Source organism: Bombyx mandarina, chromosome 28, assembly GCF_030267445.1.
Source record: "Bombyx mandarina strain Sakado chromosome 28, ASM3026744v2".
Taxonomy (NCBI): domain Eukaryota; kingdom Metazoa; phylum Arthropoda; class Insecta; order Lepidoptera; family Bombycidae; genus Bombyx; species Bombyx mandarina.
This window is the reverse complement of record NC_143233.1, coordinates 4,013,631-4,029,488: the sequence shown is the minus strand read 5'-3', so window position 1 is coordinate 4,029,488 and position 15,858 is coordinate 4,013,631. Positions and strand designations below refer to the sequence as shown.

The window sequence follows — 15,858 nt, the reverse complement described above, 5'->3', positions numbered from 1 at the left end:
TCAAAAATGTAAATGTAATGCACACAAAATCTGTTTTTATTGAAATGATAATTATTTAGAAGTTCAAGAAATATATTGCAGGGACATTTAGTGGAAATTCATTTAATATGGAAGAATAAACTTAATATATTTTATATATACTCTATAAACAGGATTTTATTTAAAAAAATATTTTATTTATAAAAAATATTTATGTACGTCTATATTAACGTAATTATTATCATCGAGAAGTATCTTGAATTATATAATATATATTACAAGGCTTAATAATTGGGAATGTAATTATTTTAAATTTTATGATCGAACAATCACCAATAGTCATCAAACAAACGATAATTGATCAAAATTAATTAACCTGAACGTTAAACTTATAGATATCTAGTAAGGGGGTCCTACTTAAAGATGATAATTTGTTTAATTAATTATTAATAAATAAAAGACGAACAAAAAATTTTTACATTCGAACATTAACGAACAAACGATGAGCAAATAATTAAAAATAAAAATATCGAAAAAAATGGGGCCAAATTCAGTGAGCCAATAAAATATCGGTATAATATAGCAAAATATAAAAAAAAAGTAAAAATTAATAAGAATTAAAATATTTTCAAATAATTATTCATAAGACTAGAAAATGCCCTGTGTCATATTCGATAGTCAACGGCAATCGTTAAGACTCGTCTTTCTGGCGATATAATCGCTTTGTTTATTAATTCATATAGATATATACCTAGTCCAGCCATGAGTTATAAAGTAAGGACTTCCACTTTCTACATAAATGTGAAAATATTACAAAATACTCACTGATTTAGTTTTGAGTCAAGGACTGGTGTATGGAAAATAATGAGAATAATTTTACTCTACTTTATGAATTACTCGTGCATTTATTTTGAAAAATCTGTGCTTTGTTCTTCACAGTAGATCTTTTTTCTTACTGTTTTATTCTATTCAATCAACTTGAGTACAGTGCTCAGTACCGTGCTTTTTAATAAATAAGGCTTTCAAGTGGTTGGTACCTAGTAGCCATTTGGGTTAAAAAAGTTTAATTTGAAATGAGAGAAAGGTTTTTGAAAGGAAGCGTAACATATTTTATGGAATTGTTAGTAATTTTTCACATGGCTTATTCTTAAAAGATGCGCCGTCCTAAAATTTGCAAATTTCAATCTTTGAGCCCTTTTGAATACTGTACATATAGAAATATATAAAATGATAACTGATTCATTTTCACAACACTCTTCTAGTTCTAAATCTATGTTTAATAGCCAAATATGTGCCTAGCTTAGATTAACATTAGCCCGATTCTGGTTAATAATACTACTATTCTTAATACCTTTCATGGGCTTGATATCTGATGTCTCCTATGAATGAAACCTCCATTTACTTTATTCTTTATACCATTTATGGAGCCTACCTTCCATAGGATACCATTAGCACAAAAGAAAAAATCTCGAATAAATCAAACAAAAAATTATTTGTTTCTTTCATAGCCAGAAAAGCCAGTATTTTCTAGAAAGTTGTTATTGATGATAATGAACGCTAGCAATGCTCTTAAAATAGCCAAACCGTTGCCTGCTGTTGAATACGTTTCTACGTGGGCCATACTTTTCATGTAATATGCCAAAACCCCTTTGCGTATACAGTTGGTTAAGAGAACAAAAAGAGTCAATGTCAAAAATGTCAAAGAACCACAACAAAAATGGCGAATCGTACCGTAAAGGACGCGAAATCAATTCGGGGTACAAATCCTCAGTATTTAATAGAAAAAATTATTAGATCTCGTATTTACGACTCGAAGTATTGGAAGGAAGAATGTTTCGCTTTAACTGCAGAGCTGGTAGTAGACAAAGCGATGGAATTGCGTTATGTAGGCGGCGTGCACGGCGGTTTCATTTACCCCACACCGTTTTTGTGTTTAGTATTAAAAATGCTTCAAATACAGCCAGAAAAAGATATTGTGGTTGAGTTCATAAAGAATGAAGAGTTCAAATACGTACGTGCACTTGGCGCTTTTTACATGCGCCTCACCGGTACCTCTGTTGACTGCTACAAGTATTTGGAGCCACTTTACAACGATAATAGGAAGTTAAGGCGGCAAAATCGCGACGGTCAATACGAGATTGTTCATATGGACGAGTTTATTGATGAATTATTGCGCGAAGAGAGATTATGCGATATTATTATGCCGAGGATACAGAAACGTCATATTTTAGAGCAGAATAACGAAATCGAGCCCAAAATTTCGGCTCTGGATGATGATATGGATGAAGAAATGCCGTCTGACGACGAAGTTATCGACCCCGAAGCCAAAGAGAACAAGCGAGAGAAAGATAGACGGGACAGGGATAGAAAGAGAGATAGGTACCACATTATCATAAAAGTCGTTACAATTATCAATGATTGCTTGAAATCTTTCTAAGGCATTTAACATTAGTATTCTCAAAAATCAGTGTTTTCAACAGGCTTGTATGAATTTCGAAAAGAGCTTGTATATTGTTGATAGTCTATAGTAGATTGCAGTATAAATACTGTGCAACCATTACTGTAGTATATGCTTAATAAATATTGTAATAAACCCTCCTTGATTCACAATAGAAACATATTACATAAAACAATAAACAATTTTTTTTTATTTCAGATCAAGAGACCGTGACAGACGTGATAAGGACAGAAAAAGAGAACGTTCAAGGAGCAGAGATAGAAGACGTGATAGGGAGAGAGAAAAAGAGCGGGAACGCGAGAAGGAACGAGAAAGAGAGAAGGAACGTGAAAGGGAAAAGGAACGTGAAAGAGAGAAAGAACGCGAAAGAGACAAAGAGCGTGAAAGAGAAAAGGAACGTGAACGAGAGAAGGATAGAGACCGTGAACGTCAAAGAGATAGAGATAAGGACAGAAGAGAAAGACATGATGATAGGAGAAGAGACAGAAGACATTAGAATAATTATAAGTGTAATTTTTATTTAGTCATACTATGTAACAATTGTCTTAATTGAGCACTAAAGCTTATTTGAATGAGGATCATGAACACAGAAAACCTCTAAGACTTTCAGAAGACTCAACAACGTTGTCTATGTTCCATAATATATATTTTATCACCTGATCTTAATGGTTAATAATTCAGCTTTGACTATTGTACAACCAAATCCAGGTTCCTTATCTTTGTTAAATATATTTGAATATACAAATTCTGGATGTATCTGTTTTTGTCTCATATGCTGTATCACTACATAGTATAAAACAAAGTTGCTTTCTTTGTCCCTATGTATGCTTAAATCTTTAAAACTATGCAAGGGATTTTGATGCAGAGTGATTGAAGAGAAAGGTTTATATGTATAATAACGTCCATTAAATAGTGGAGAAATCAATAATAAATTACATTTTCCGAAGCGAAGCGAGGGCGGGTCGCTAGTTCATAATAAAGCTATTAACTGGGCTCTTCTGTGTGAAGTTTTATAAATATATTGTCTCTTTGCCTGTTATGGTAATCTGTGGGAAGAGATAAAATATGGCTGTAAATTTAAAATGATAAATAACCTAATATGTGATGGTTGTTGAATAGCTAATGAACCACCATCGAACACATAATATATATTTTTTTAATTTTAATCATTAGAGGATCACAATAATACAACTAAAAAAGTTACATTATTTTAATTTATAAAATTATTATAAATACAACAGGTTCGGATGATTAAAAAAAACATTTTTAACATTAACTCGATTATTGAATAAGTACTATTAGATAGAACATTGATTTAATACAACAAATCCAGTACCATATAAGCAGTTCCAAGCTAATTATGACTCCTTTGATTAACTTTCACGGATAAAAATTAGGGAATCTTTCTCATATAGAACAAATAAGATGGCTCTTATTCTAATGTGTAATTTATGATGTCTGGACTCGTCCACACTGGTGTCACGGTTATAAAAACGAGTATGTCAATATTGATGCCTAATTTGAGACATGAGAGTTTGAAGTTTCAATTTCATCCAAATCCAAGCTGTTAATAATATCAGACAGCTAAGATAATATAACCAGACAAATATTTAAACTCTACCATCAACATAAATTTGTAAGTTATCCAAAATATATGATTTTTTGATTAAGCTACTTGTTCTATAATACTTATAAGCTTTGGCCATTTTCAAATCTAGAATTTATTTGTAGTGCTAATGGCAATCTTCACGCTTCCGAAGAAAGTAACATTCACTAAGAAACAAATACTTAAGTACTGTTGGCAAAACAGTTATTACATAGAAATTCAATTAAAATATCCTAATTATTGCTTTTTTGATCACAACGTAATTATCATCACCTGACATGTGACATGGGGTTAAAATCGCAATTGTACTATATAATGGAAAACCCAGTCAAATGGAGTAAGGACGGTGGTGCCTTTCAGTACGAACTTACAATTCTCCTATAACCAGCAATTATGCAAAGAAATAAACACAGGTTTGATTTTTAATTCATGGTAAGTTATCAGATCTCAAAATCTGTGTTTGTTACTAGCTGCAAGGGTAATGAATCGTCTTTTTTTATTTTTTATTGCTTAAATGGGTGGACGAGCTCACAGCCCACCTGTTGTTAAGTGGTTACTGGAGCCCATAGACATCTACAACGTAAATGCCGCCACCCACCTTGAGATATAAGTTCTAAGGTCTCAAGTATAGTTACAACGACTGCCCCACCCTATCAACCGAAACGCATTACTGCTTCATGGCAGAAATAGGCAGGGCGGTGGTACCTACCCGTGCGGACTCACAAGAGGTCCTACCACCAGTAAAAAACGAAGGAACGGGTAATATCGCTGGTAACCTGTGAAAGAATATATTCGTTTAATCAAACCGCGGGTTTGTCTATTCAGTCATGGTGTCGAGGGAACTGCTTCAATGTACATCACAGGAGTTAATTAATAAAAATGGCGAATTAAAAAAAAAATTAATCTGACGAAGCGTGTTGTGGATAATAATATGTACTTTTAGGTTATTAAGCTACCTTGCATCTTGATTTATTTAAAAGATAATAAATATAAAATAATAATGGCTGAATTTATACTTGCCTCTGCAAACGAATATATTGAGTTCAGTTTCTATTTAATACGATACTTCGACATAAAAACCCTGTATATAACAATTTGTAAAGTTAGATTCGATTATTATATACAACTCTTAATTAATACATAATATATAAATAATTAATTTTATCTAAAACAAACAGACAGTCATTACATGATTATACGCTATTAATTAATTAAATAAATAAACTTTAACATTTCATAATGATGAGCATATGTTTATTGTTATATTTGTTTTTTTTATTTACAATATTATTTATTAACGTTTGCATGAATATAATTTAATAATATATGAAAAATGATTGAGGGATACAAATTTTATGAATTTAGTTTGTAGCATCTATTACTTACAAATCGAGTGCAAAACCAGTGAGTGATACAGCAAACCCCGAATTTCGATGAATATAGGTAATATCAAAAAAGTGTATTAATTTGTTTTTGAGGGTAATTCATAATTGCCGTGAAACTTTCTATTTTGGAGCGTGATTGCCGGGGATGACCTGATAGGATAAATCATTCATTTACGAATCTAAAATTTTGGTCTCCATATTTTTTCTACATCACTAAATAACTAATGTTAACATCTTTAAGACTAACATGTAAAGAGCATTTTGTACTTATTTAAGGCATGAATCTTTAAGGGCATCGAATTTCCAGTGTATTTTTTTTAGTACCAACAAATAATGCAGCTACACGAATGATGACTTTATTTTGTAGCTTTCAACTAAATGGAAATAAAATAATTGCAAATTACCTTTTTTCTTAGATTATCTCTTGGGAAGGGTGATTATTCTATTCATTTAATTATGTATGTCTTTTATGTAAAAATAATTTTAAAGGGAATATGTACGACATTTTTTTATATGCATTAGATATTCGCACTTCGAGCTTGAAGGCTATCAGATAAATTTTACAATGAGGGAAATAAATATATATATTTTTTTCTAGCCAAACAAAATTAATCTGTGTGCTTAGGTTTTTAACGTTCTCTATAGGATAAAAGTTAACTCAAATTTGTATGGAGTTCTAACGTTTGCCTACGTTTGCCGCTAGGGGCGCTGTTCCAACTGCATACAAATTTGAGTTAACTTTTACGCTATCGAGAACGTTAAAAAACTCGCACTAAGCACACTGATGATATAAAATAATATTTCAATCCAAACAGACTTGTTACTTGTAGGACCTTTGACAGCCGCATCCCCCTATTGTGGATGTGTATAAAAACTGATACAAGTGATAATACATTAGGGTCACATAACTAAAAAAAAAAAAAAACCTGCTCTGTGTCCTATGGATTTTAATAAGTAGCATTTAAAATCGCCAAACATATTATATATATATTTAATTTTCAATCTTATACGTAGACACCATCGAATTCATTAATTCATTGTTATCAACATATAAATATAGTATATAATGTGTCTAGATTTGTTCGTATTGTATCTAATTGTATGTATTTAAGTAACATCAGTAGTTTCAGATCCAATTTCGCGGTATTAAATGAGTGACCACATTTGACATAATAGTCGATTTATAAGTCATCTGAATAAACTGCTCGACACGATAAGTTCCATACATCTCTAAAAAGAGGCAACGATATCGCGATGTCTCTGTCCCACACAAATACGTCTCTGAAAAGGGATAACGATATCATGATGTCTCTTTTCAACACAAGCGACTGACAGAGACAACGTAACCGAAGATATTTTCAAACTAAGAAATCTATCGAGCTGTATATCTGTTAATGATACGTCGAGTTCTAAGAAAGGTGAAATTGAATCATAATTTTTTTTTAAATACCTACGTGTCTTGCGGGTATGCGATAATTTATTTATAACACGTCCTCAGTGGCCAAAGAGTCTTCGGTGCTGGAGTTTCTGCTGCCGGACCTCAGGATGCCGCTGAAGAAAGACTTCGGCTAGAAGGTCGGAGCGTTCATTATGAATATCCTCTCCTCTTCTTTCTTTATCCACCTGAGGAGTCGGTCGACGGCCTTGATCGCGTGATCCTTCTCCATAAGCGGATCGAAAGTCACGTACAATTCGAAACCGTTTGTTACCTGGAAATTCGAAGTTTACATAATAATAATAATTTACATAATTGTTTTTTTTAAATATTCTAAGGGGAATTTTAAACAAAGAGGGTGAAGGCAAGCGGATTTGCCGCTACCTCATCGTAAGATCAAAGAATTTTCACTTCATAAATTCTATGGCACGAGTTCTTTTTTAATAATTATCGGAAACTTTTCAATTTAATCGTTAATATTAATTGTTAAGGATTAAATTGAAATTATTAATCGAGTTATTAATAATAATTGAATTGATTAATCGAGTTTTTATTTTATTTCTAATAGATAAAATCATTAATGACAATATAGTAATTAGAATATTACAAATACTTCTGAGTAAAATGATAGAAGTTGAGATTTTGCGTTGTGCGTTACGCAAAAACTACCGAATAAATTTCGATCTATGTTTTTTAGTTTCTCATTGTAGACATAGAAAATCCCGCCTGAAATAGCATTACACGCGTTTGCAAGTGCTCGATAGATGGCGTTATTAGTTTTATCAATCACGCTCTGGTTGTCATTAATGAAAATGCATTTCAAGTTCACGTCAAGTCTACCTGTGACGTCACGGGTACAGTTACTTTAAAATTATATTCCATTTGAGTATTATACGGCCATCAGCGACGGCCTATCCATATATAAAATTAAAATAAGAAGACTTACCCAAGACAATATTGTGTCTTGTGAACTCGATCTGAATATAAGCTTAGCAGGCGTCGCGACACAATGTATCTGATTACAAAACTTCCGATAGTTTCTAACGTAATCGATATCCGACAACTTTGTTATTTTCTTATCGACTATATCGCCCCCTTCTTTGTGTCTTAATCGATAATCCTGTAATCGATCTAAGCTAATGGGATCCGACGAGAACAACTGCGCTGTTGATTTACATTTATACATAAAATGCCTTATTTCCGGTATGCCGATGTGCTTGAGGGGTTTCGTTGTGGACAATTCTTCGTTACGGTTTAAAGCATTGTTAATGGCAACTAAACAGTTTGCCCGTCTCATTTTCTCGGCTATTGTGTGTTTGGCTTGGGATAAAGTTGTAAATGCATCCCTTTGTACGGTCAGTAGAAGTAGACAGGCCTGGCAGTCCTCTGATATGTAAGACACGTGGCCGTGCAGGAAGCCCCTAAAATTTTACAACACTTAAACTTTGTCGTCGTGGCCTAACGGATAAGACGTCTGATGCATTCGTGTTGAGCGATGCGTCAGTGTTCGAATCTCAGGCGGGTACCAATTTTTCTAATGAAATACGTACTCAACAAATGTTCACGATTGACTTCCACGGTGAAGGAATAATATCGTGTAATAAAAATGAAACCCGCAAAATTATAATTTGCATAATTACTGGTGGTAGGACCTCTTGTGAGTCCGCGCGGGTGGGTACCACCACCCTGCCTATTTCTGCCGTGAAGCAGTAATGCGTTTCGGTTTGAAGGGTGGGGCAGCCGAACTATACTTGAGACCTTAGAACTTATATATCAAGGTGGACGGCGTATTTACGTCGTAAATGTCTATGGGCTCCAGTAACCACTTAACACCAGGTGGGCTGTGAGCTCGTCTACTCATCTAGCAATAAAAAAGAAAAAAAAACACTCAAGAACTCGTATGCACGCAATGATATAGGTTTTTGTTTCCTACCTAGTTGAGAGCCTTGAGAGGCTATTTAAGCGTAATCATAACTAGTAGGTGAGCTCACGGGGCTCAAACCTGACGACGTTGCTAACACGAACTCTTTGCAGAATCTACGAGGAAACGCGACCCACTGAGAAGATCCGGCGAGAAACTCAGTGGGCTGTGTCTGTGGGTTAATTGACTCCCCGAGCCCTTCGTCGCAAGCGACGGGTTGAACGAAAACGATGACCGGGGAATGTAGGGTCAACGCTCTGACGGTATTTTTTATTGCAGAGAACCCATCTGTTCATTATTATTATTTATTTTTTTCTACCCAAGCTGATGGTCTAGAGAGACCATGTCAGCGTCACCAGGCTAGGCTGTTCATTGATGACCTGAGTATGGACATTAAAATGTTCATACCACTACTCACCTGGGACATAAGGTCGAATTCAATTTTATAGTATAAGAGCTGGCCTATTATTGAAACCGGAATGCATGACTACTTTTCAGAAGAAGTACGTAGGAGTATATGACAATATGACTTCATCAACTGTTTTATCTTTTAAGAACTTTTTTGTTTCTTGTTCGCCAACATATTTTATACAATACATTTAACTTATATTCATATAAAATACAAACTCACGTTGCATCAAACTTGGGAAGGCATATTGGGGTCCAGCTCTCGGCCGTTTTGAACGACTCCGAACTCCTTATTAAATTGAAAAGCAAATGTATATCTGAAGGGTGCAGGGTGTATTTTTTCATTCTCACTAATGTTATCAGTTGATTCCCAGCTATCATTATAGCGAAAACGAGATCACGAATCTTGTGGCATGTGGTTGTTATTGCATTAGTGATATTCTCTCTGGCTTTTTCTGGTAAAGGAAGGCATCGGACTGCACCTGTGAAAAATTAAGTACTTTTCTTAATTCACTAGAATAATTCGATAAAAATCGTGAATGAATAACTGGAGACAACATTAAATTCTTCATTATAATAGAGTTTATGATTGCTGCTTGTGGAAAGAAGCAAAGCAGGGCCAACTTGTACCACCTTTTTTTTTTTTTTTTTTATCCTACCTATGCTGATAGCCTTGAGAGGCTATTTCAGCTTCGCCCTAACGTTTGTAGGTGAGCTCGCGGGGCTCAACCGGAGAGTTGCTAACACTGACCCTAGCAAGAGCAGTGCTTCGCAGAATCTACCACCGGATCGGAAACGCGACCCACTGAGAAGATCCGGCGAGAAACTCAGTGGGCTGTGTCTATGGGTTAGTTCGCTCGTCGAGCCCTTCGTCGCAAGCGACGGGTTCGACGAGGACGGTGATTACCACCTTGCAACACACCTAAAACTAATACACAAAACAAGCATCTGGAAGGAGAAGATAATCATGTGAGATTATACACAGTTTCTTTTTATTTTACATTGCATACCTCCCATCCATTTCCAAAACCCTAGGGATTGTGTAACAGTAACCGACTAATAATTACAATTTACTGTATTACCTAGTAAAAAGGCAGGATCCTTCTCCATAAACACAAGCAAATGATCAATCAATCTTTCAGCTCCGGCCAGTAGCCTTCTCAGATCATAGTTCCTTCTCTGCTCAAATATTCTATTCAGTTGGGTTAGTGTTAACAGCGAAACAATTTGATTGAATGCATATCTAGAAAGAAAAAAAAAGTTTTTTATTTCAAATATATATTTCAAGTGATCCTTTGATCTGCCCTAATGATATCTGACATGATTTGTCTATTTTTTTTGACATTCAATAAGTTACAGGTTGCATTTCTATTCATGTTTTCTAGTTTGAAGGCTGAACTGTTTATCAAAACTGGCATTTATTAAAAATATAACTGTCCACCAGCTGGTGATATTTATCAGAGGGATTATTAGCCCCGTACACTGTGATAAAAATATATTTTATCAAAAATTTTATTTATCTTGAAGATAAACTTTAATTTTCACTTACGTCAACTGCAAAACTAATTGGGTTTCACTTTCATTGGATTTCGAAACAGCAACCAGTATTAGGGGTCCCTTAACAAGGAATACTGCTTTACAATCTTTCGTGTTGATGAACCTCAATATATCCTGGTTCTGTTCTTCTATTACGCTGACAAGAGCTTGGATAACACCACACAGGCCAGCTAACTTGTCTTCGTTGCCATATCTAAAATCAAACTTTGTTAGAAAAATTTTGAAATATTATCCAACAGCGGAATAACAGTAACACATCAGATTAAACTCAAACTTAAAAAAAAACCAATGGTTTGTGGTTTAAATGGGGAAAAAAAACTTCACTTATCTATATATATAAAAATGAAACCCGTTTTCCGTTGTCACGACATAACATGAAAACGGCTTGACCGATTTGGCTAATTTTTGTCTTGAATTATTTGTGGAAGTCCAGAGAAGGTTTAAAAGGTATAAAAATATGAAAATTCTCGGAAATAAATAAAAATAACAATTTTGTTTTCCCTTTGACGTGTCCCCCGTCGGACGGATTCCTTTTGTTTGTTTTAAGTTTATTCTATATAAAAGTTTAGGTCTTTTATTTATCGATTGAGGCACTACGAAGTCTGCCGGGTCAGCTAGTAATATATAAATCTACAGTGGTTTTTACGGATGTTCCGTTATAACTACTGAACCATGCATCCGATTGACTTGAAACTTGGTATCCATATAGAAAATACATGTACTTAATGGATAGGCCAATATCTATATGAGTGTTGGACTCCCTAATAATAATGATATTAATTTTAAATGCCCAGCGAAGCGGGCGAGTACGGCTAGTATTATTATATTAGAATTACATACCACATACAGGGCCTATATCGGTGAGTTCTCACATTCAAACTTAAGCTGCCACAAATCAATAGTGCATTCGAATTTGAAGGGTAGGACAGACTTATAGCTGTGATACTTTTTTTTTTTTTTTTTTTTTTTTTTCGGGTAGAGGGCCGAACCTCCTACGAGGTCCCCGCGCAAAAGGGGCGCGCGGGGTATGTGAGACTCAACGATCTGCATGGTGTTGTGAGCAGACCGCGGGCCCAAGGATTTTAGAGCCCACCCACTAAACGACTCCCCTGCACTCTTACACCCGACGTCCGATCCCCTCCGAGGTCAGAACCCGGATGAGGTAGGGGGGCTACCGCGGTCAACACTACAACCAGACGGCGCGGCTCACCCCAAGGACGCCCAGCCGACGGAGCCTTCGAGGCGAATCGAAGGCTCTGAAACGTCGGCCGTCTCGGTACGGCAGCCCGTCGGGCCGCCCAGACGGTGCCGCTGGTGTCCCGGAATACCCCGCTGGACCAGAACCAGCCTGCCGGGTCGGGACGCGATACACCGTCGACCGGTCGCTCTATTCACTCCACGGCAGCGCGCTAGAGTGCTGGTAGCGCGCCGCGCGGCCTCACCCCCTCAGGTCGCCCCTTGACCTTCACCGGGGGGAGGCCGCCACCTACAGGGGCCGGGACGTACGGGCGTATTCCCGCCTCCGGCCCCCGGCTCGACGGCGACGGATCGGTGCGGAAAGGGAAGAGCTCTCCCTCTCTCGCTCCGCCGCCTCCTTCTGCGATATGGTGGACTCGCAGAAGTCGAGCATCGCCTTCCAGGACGCGTCGCTGCCGAGCATCGTAGCCACGACGCGCGGCAGCGAGAGGTCCTCTCCTATGACCGCGACGAGGGCGGCGCGTTGCTCGTCGAATCCAGAGCAACGCGCCAGCGTGTGTTCCGCTGTGTCTTCCTCGTCGCGGTCCGCGCAGTGGTGGCACTGCGCCGTCGGTTCCCTTCCGGCTATCTTAAAGAGGTACCGGCCAAAACACCCATGGCCGGTCAACATCTGCGTCAGCCGGAAGGTGAGGCATCCGCGGTCACGGCCCACCCAGTCCGCGAGAACCGGGCGGACCGCCTCGACGGTACGGATGCCGGCCGACGGGTCCGCCAAGCGGCGAGACCACGCCTCCAGCACGGACCGCCGAGATTGGAGCCTCCGCGCTCGAACTACACCTTCGCCGGGGCGCCCTTCCCCCCTAGATCGGAGGTCGCTACGCCACCTGTAATCGGCAGCGAGCGCCTCCGCCTCCAGGTCCCAGGGTGGCGCCCCGGCGAGCAAGCACGCCGCCTCGAAGGAGACGGTGCGGTATCCTCGGATCGCCCTGACCGCGATCGCGCGCTGCGGACGTCGCAGCGCGGCGACGTTCTGGCGGGTCAGGGCGTGGCACCATACGGGCGCGCCGTATAGTGCCATCGACCGCACCACCCCCATGTAGAGGCGGCGCGCCACCTGATCGGGACCCCCGACGTTTGGAAGCAGCCGGCTCAAAGAGCCGGCCGTCGCCATCAGTCGAGGGCCCAACTTCTCAAAGTGAGCGCGGAAGTTCCACCGACCATCCAGTTCGAGGCCGAGGTACCGAAGACCGGTCACCCCGACCCCGACGCGGACGCCTCCGATCACGAGGTGGGCACCCAGAGGTGGCGCTCGTCCCGGCCCGTGAAATAACAGGGCCTGGGTTTTGTCGAGCGCCACCTCGAGCCCCAACCGTCGGATCCTAGTGACGACGTGTGCCACGCCTGCGCACGCCAGACGGGCAGACTCCCGGTAGTCCCTCCCCGGAGCCACGACCAACGTGTCGTCCGCGTAACAAATTACGCTCAGCCCGGGGAGGGGACCCCGTATGACGCCCCGCAGGACCCAGTCGTAGCCGAATAGCTGTGATACTGACTTCACATTTTTTTTTTTTTTTTTATTGCTTAGATGTGTGGACGAGCTCACAGCCCACCTGGTGTTAAGTGGTTACTGGAGCCCATATACATCTACAACGTAAATGCGCCACACACCTTGAGATATAGTTCTAAGGTCTCAGTATAGTCACAACGGCTGCCCCACCCTTCAAACCGAAACGCATTACTGCTTCACGGCAGAAATAGGCGGGGCGGTGGTACCTACCCGTGCGGACTCACAAGAGGTCCTACCACCAGTAATTACGCAAATTATAATTTTGCGGGTTTGATTTTTACTGCACGATGTTATTCCTTCACCGTGGAAGTCAATCGTGAACATTTGTTGAGTACGTATTTCATTAGAAAAATTGGTACCCGCCAGCGAGATTCGAACACCGGTGCATCGCTCGATACGAATGCACCGGACGTTTTATCCTTTAGGCCACAACGACTTATTATATATCTCAGGCACATGACGGTATTCATATTGTGAGGTTGATAGACCCCAATAACCATTTAACAACAGATGGGCTATGAGCTCTACCCTCAAAGAATATCTCTTACCTTGAATAAATAGGTTTTCCTGCAGTGCTAAGTATGAACACATGTTTCTCTTTATTAACAAGTTCTGGTGACTGTAGATAGTCTTTATCATCATCTGTATCATCTCCATTCTCCTCAATTAAGTTCGAATTGCTGGCTGAAGCTGACATTGATCCCTGTAAGAATTTGTGAATATTAGTTTATACCTTTCTGAATGAGAGCCTCTAGCAGGCCAAGAAAAATGTTGACCCAAACTGACAAAATTCCTCATATGATGATACTTTTATTTAGGCATTCTAAATATGTAACTAATAAGATTTATGTTGTTTGGTTTTAAAAACATGTGTTGATGTTAGTGAATAGTGATAATAAAACTAATGTTTTGCTAACAATTCGAGGGTGAAATATTTATAGAAAATATTATTCTTTTTTAAATACTAATAAATTTCATAACATATTTAATTGATGATTATGTACTGGTAGTGATGTAAAGACATGGCTGACAGTCTTAATTAAGTTTAGCAACTTACACAATTAGCTACTGTATCTATAAAACTTACATCTTTTGTTTGTAAATCATCACTTGATTTCGCTGCTTTCAGTTTAGGGTCTTCAGCAGTTTCCAAGATTTCACTTTGTATTTCACTTATAGTACTGCTCTTAGTAGTCAAGCAGGTCTCTCTTAGGCTGGAACTCATCTCCGATGCAAACTCTTCAAAGGAATCAGTGGGGTTTAGTATGCTATCATGACATGCACCCGGTTCAAGTTCATCAGAAGCATTTTCTGGAGCATTCATATGTTGAAGCACGTTATCATTGGATGTAGATGCCATGACGATACTTTTTCATTAATTTTAATATAACTATGTTAAGACAAAAAAAACGAATTTTTGTTTTTTGGTTTTTCTGTCACTTTATTTTGAATAACATTCCAGAACAATGATTATCGGTGTGAAGTTGTGAACGGATATTTTGACATTGATTTATTTGCCATCTCTGTTTTTCTAATGAGTTTCAGCTCTACTTTGCTCGAGAACTTCAACTGTCACGGCGAGATGTACAGATCTGTTTTAATCATGTTTTATTGCAGTGACTGGAACATGAAGAAGGTGAGTTTATGTCATTTTGACAAATTAAGCAAAAGGGGTTATCTCATAATATTCTGGATTTTCTCATTAGTTACCAAATCAGTGTGTATAAAATATTTATCTAGCAAATTAATAATATTTTAATCTACTAAAAATGGTGCCAATAACACATTGGTACCCATGAAAGTATATAAATGCTTGCTAAGAAAAACAACAATGTAATATAATTTTCATCGTCTGCATGTTATGTTATGCAAAGCTAAAATAATAAACGATGTCAATGTTTAATTTAAATAAAATAATCAGTGTGTGATTATAATAAAAATGTATATCCTTTTTTTACTAGGAGTTTTAACTAGGAACATTTTCAATACAATTTGAATCAGAAACACAATGGGAGTCAACTTAGTACAGATACTTAGATATTTGTACCTAAATGTAACGTTTAAAACGAAGCCTCAATTTTTTTCATAAATGTAAATTAAGAACTAATAGATCATAAAGTATTTTTACTTTGTAAGTTTAATAAGTAATAACACTGGTCGACAAAATATTGTGACATACTATAATGTAACATGTAGCAATGCTTACTAATTTTGACTTACCTACCTACTTTCACCTGAACATTGTATTATTTTTTGAAGTTTGTAGTATTTCTTTTCTAAGCTTAGTGGTTCATAAATATGTACTATCAATCAACAAGTTTTGCCACATGCGTGGCAATCTTATT

General features: G+C 37.9%; 2 protein-coding genes across 2 annotated transcripts; one reads left to right on the top strand and one right to left on the bottom strand.

Annotated features, from left to right (window-relative positions):
* Positions 1-1,672: 1,672 nt before the first annotated feature.
* Positions 1,673-3,193, top strand: Prp38 (pre-mRNA processing factor 38). The gene is made up of 2 exons (XM_028174833.2): positions 1,673-2,358; positions 2,636-3,193. Exons 1-2 carry the CDS (start codon positions 1,697-1,699, stop codon positions 2,931-2,933), a joined length of 960 nt encoding a protein of 319 aa, XP_028030634.1. The 5' UTR covers positions 1,673-1,696; the 3' UTR covers positions 2,934-3,193.
* A 2,115-nt stretch (positions 3,194-5,308) lies between these two features.
* Mon1 (vacuolar fusion protein MON1 homolog) lies at positions 5,309-15,000 on the bottom strand. The gene is made up of 7 exons (XM_028174904.2): positions 14,601-15,000; positions 14,062-14,216; positions 10,742-10,942; positions 10,275-10,435; positions 9,416-9,674; positions 7,810-8,284; positions 5,309-7,137 (listed from the first exon to the last, which is right to left on the bottom strand). Exons 1-7 carry the CDS (start codon positions 14,871-14,873, stop codon positions 6,997-6,999), a joined length of 1,665 nt encoding a protein of 554 aa, XP_028030705.2. The 5' UTR covers positions 14,874-15,000; the 3' UTR covers positions 5,309-6,996.
* Positions 15,001-15,858: the final 858 nt, after the last annotated feature.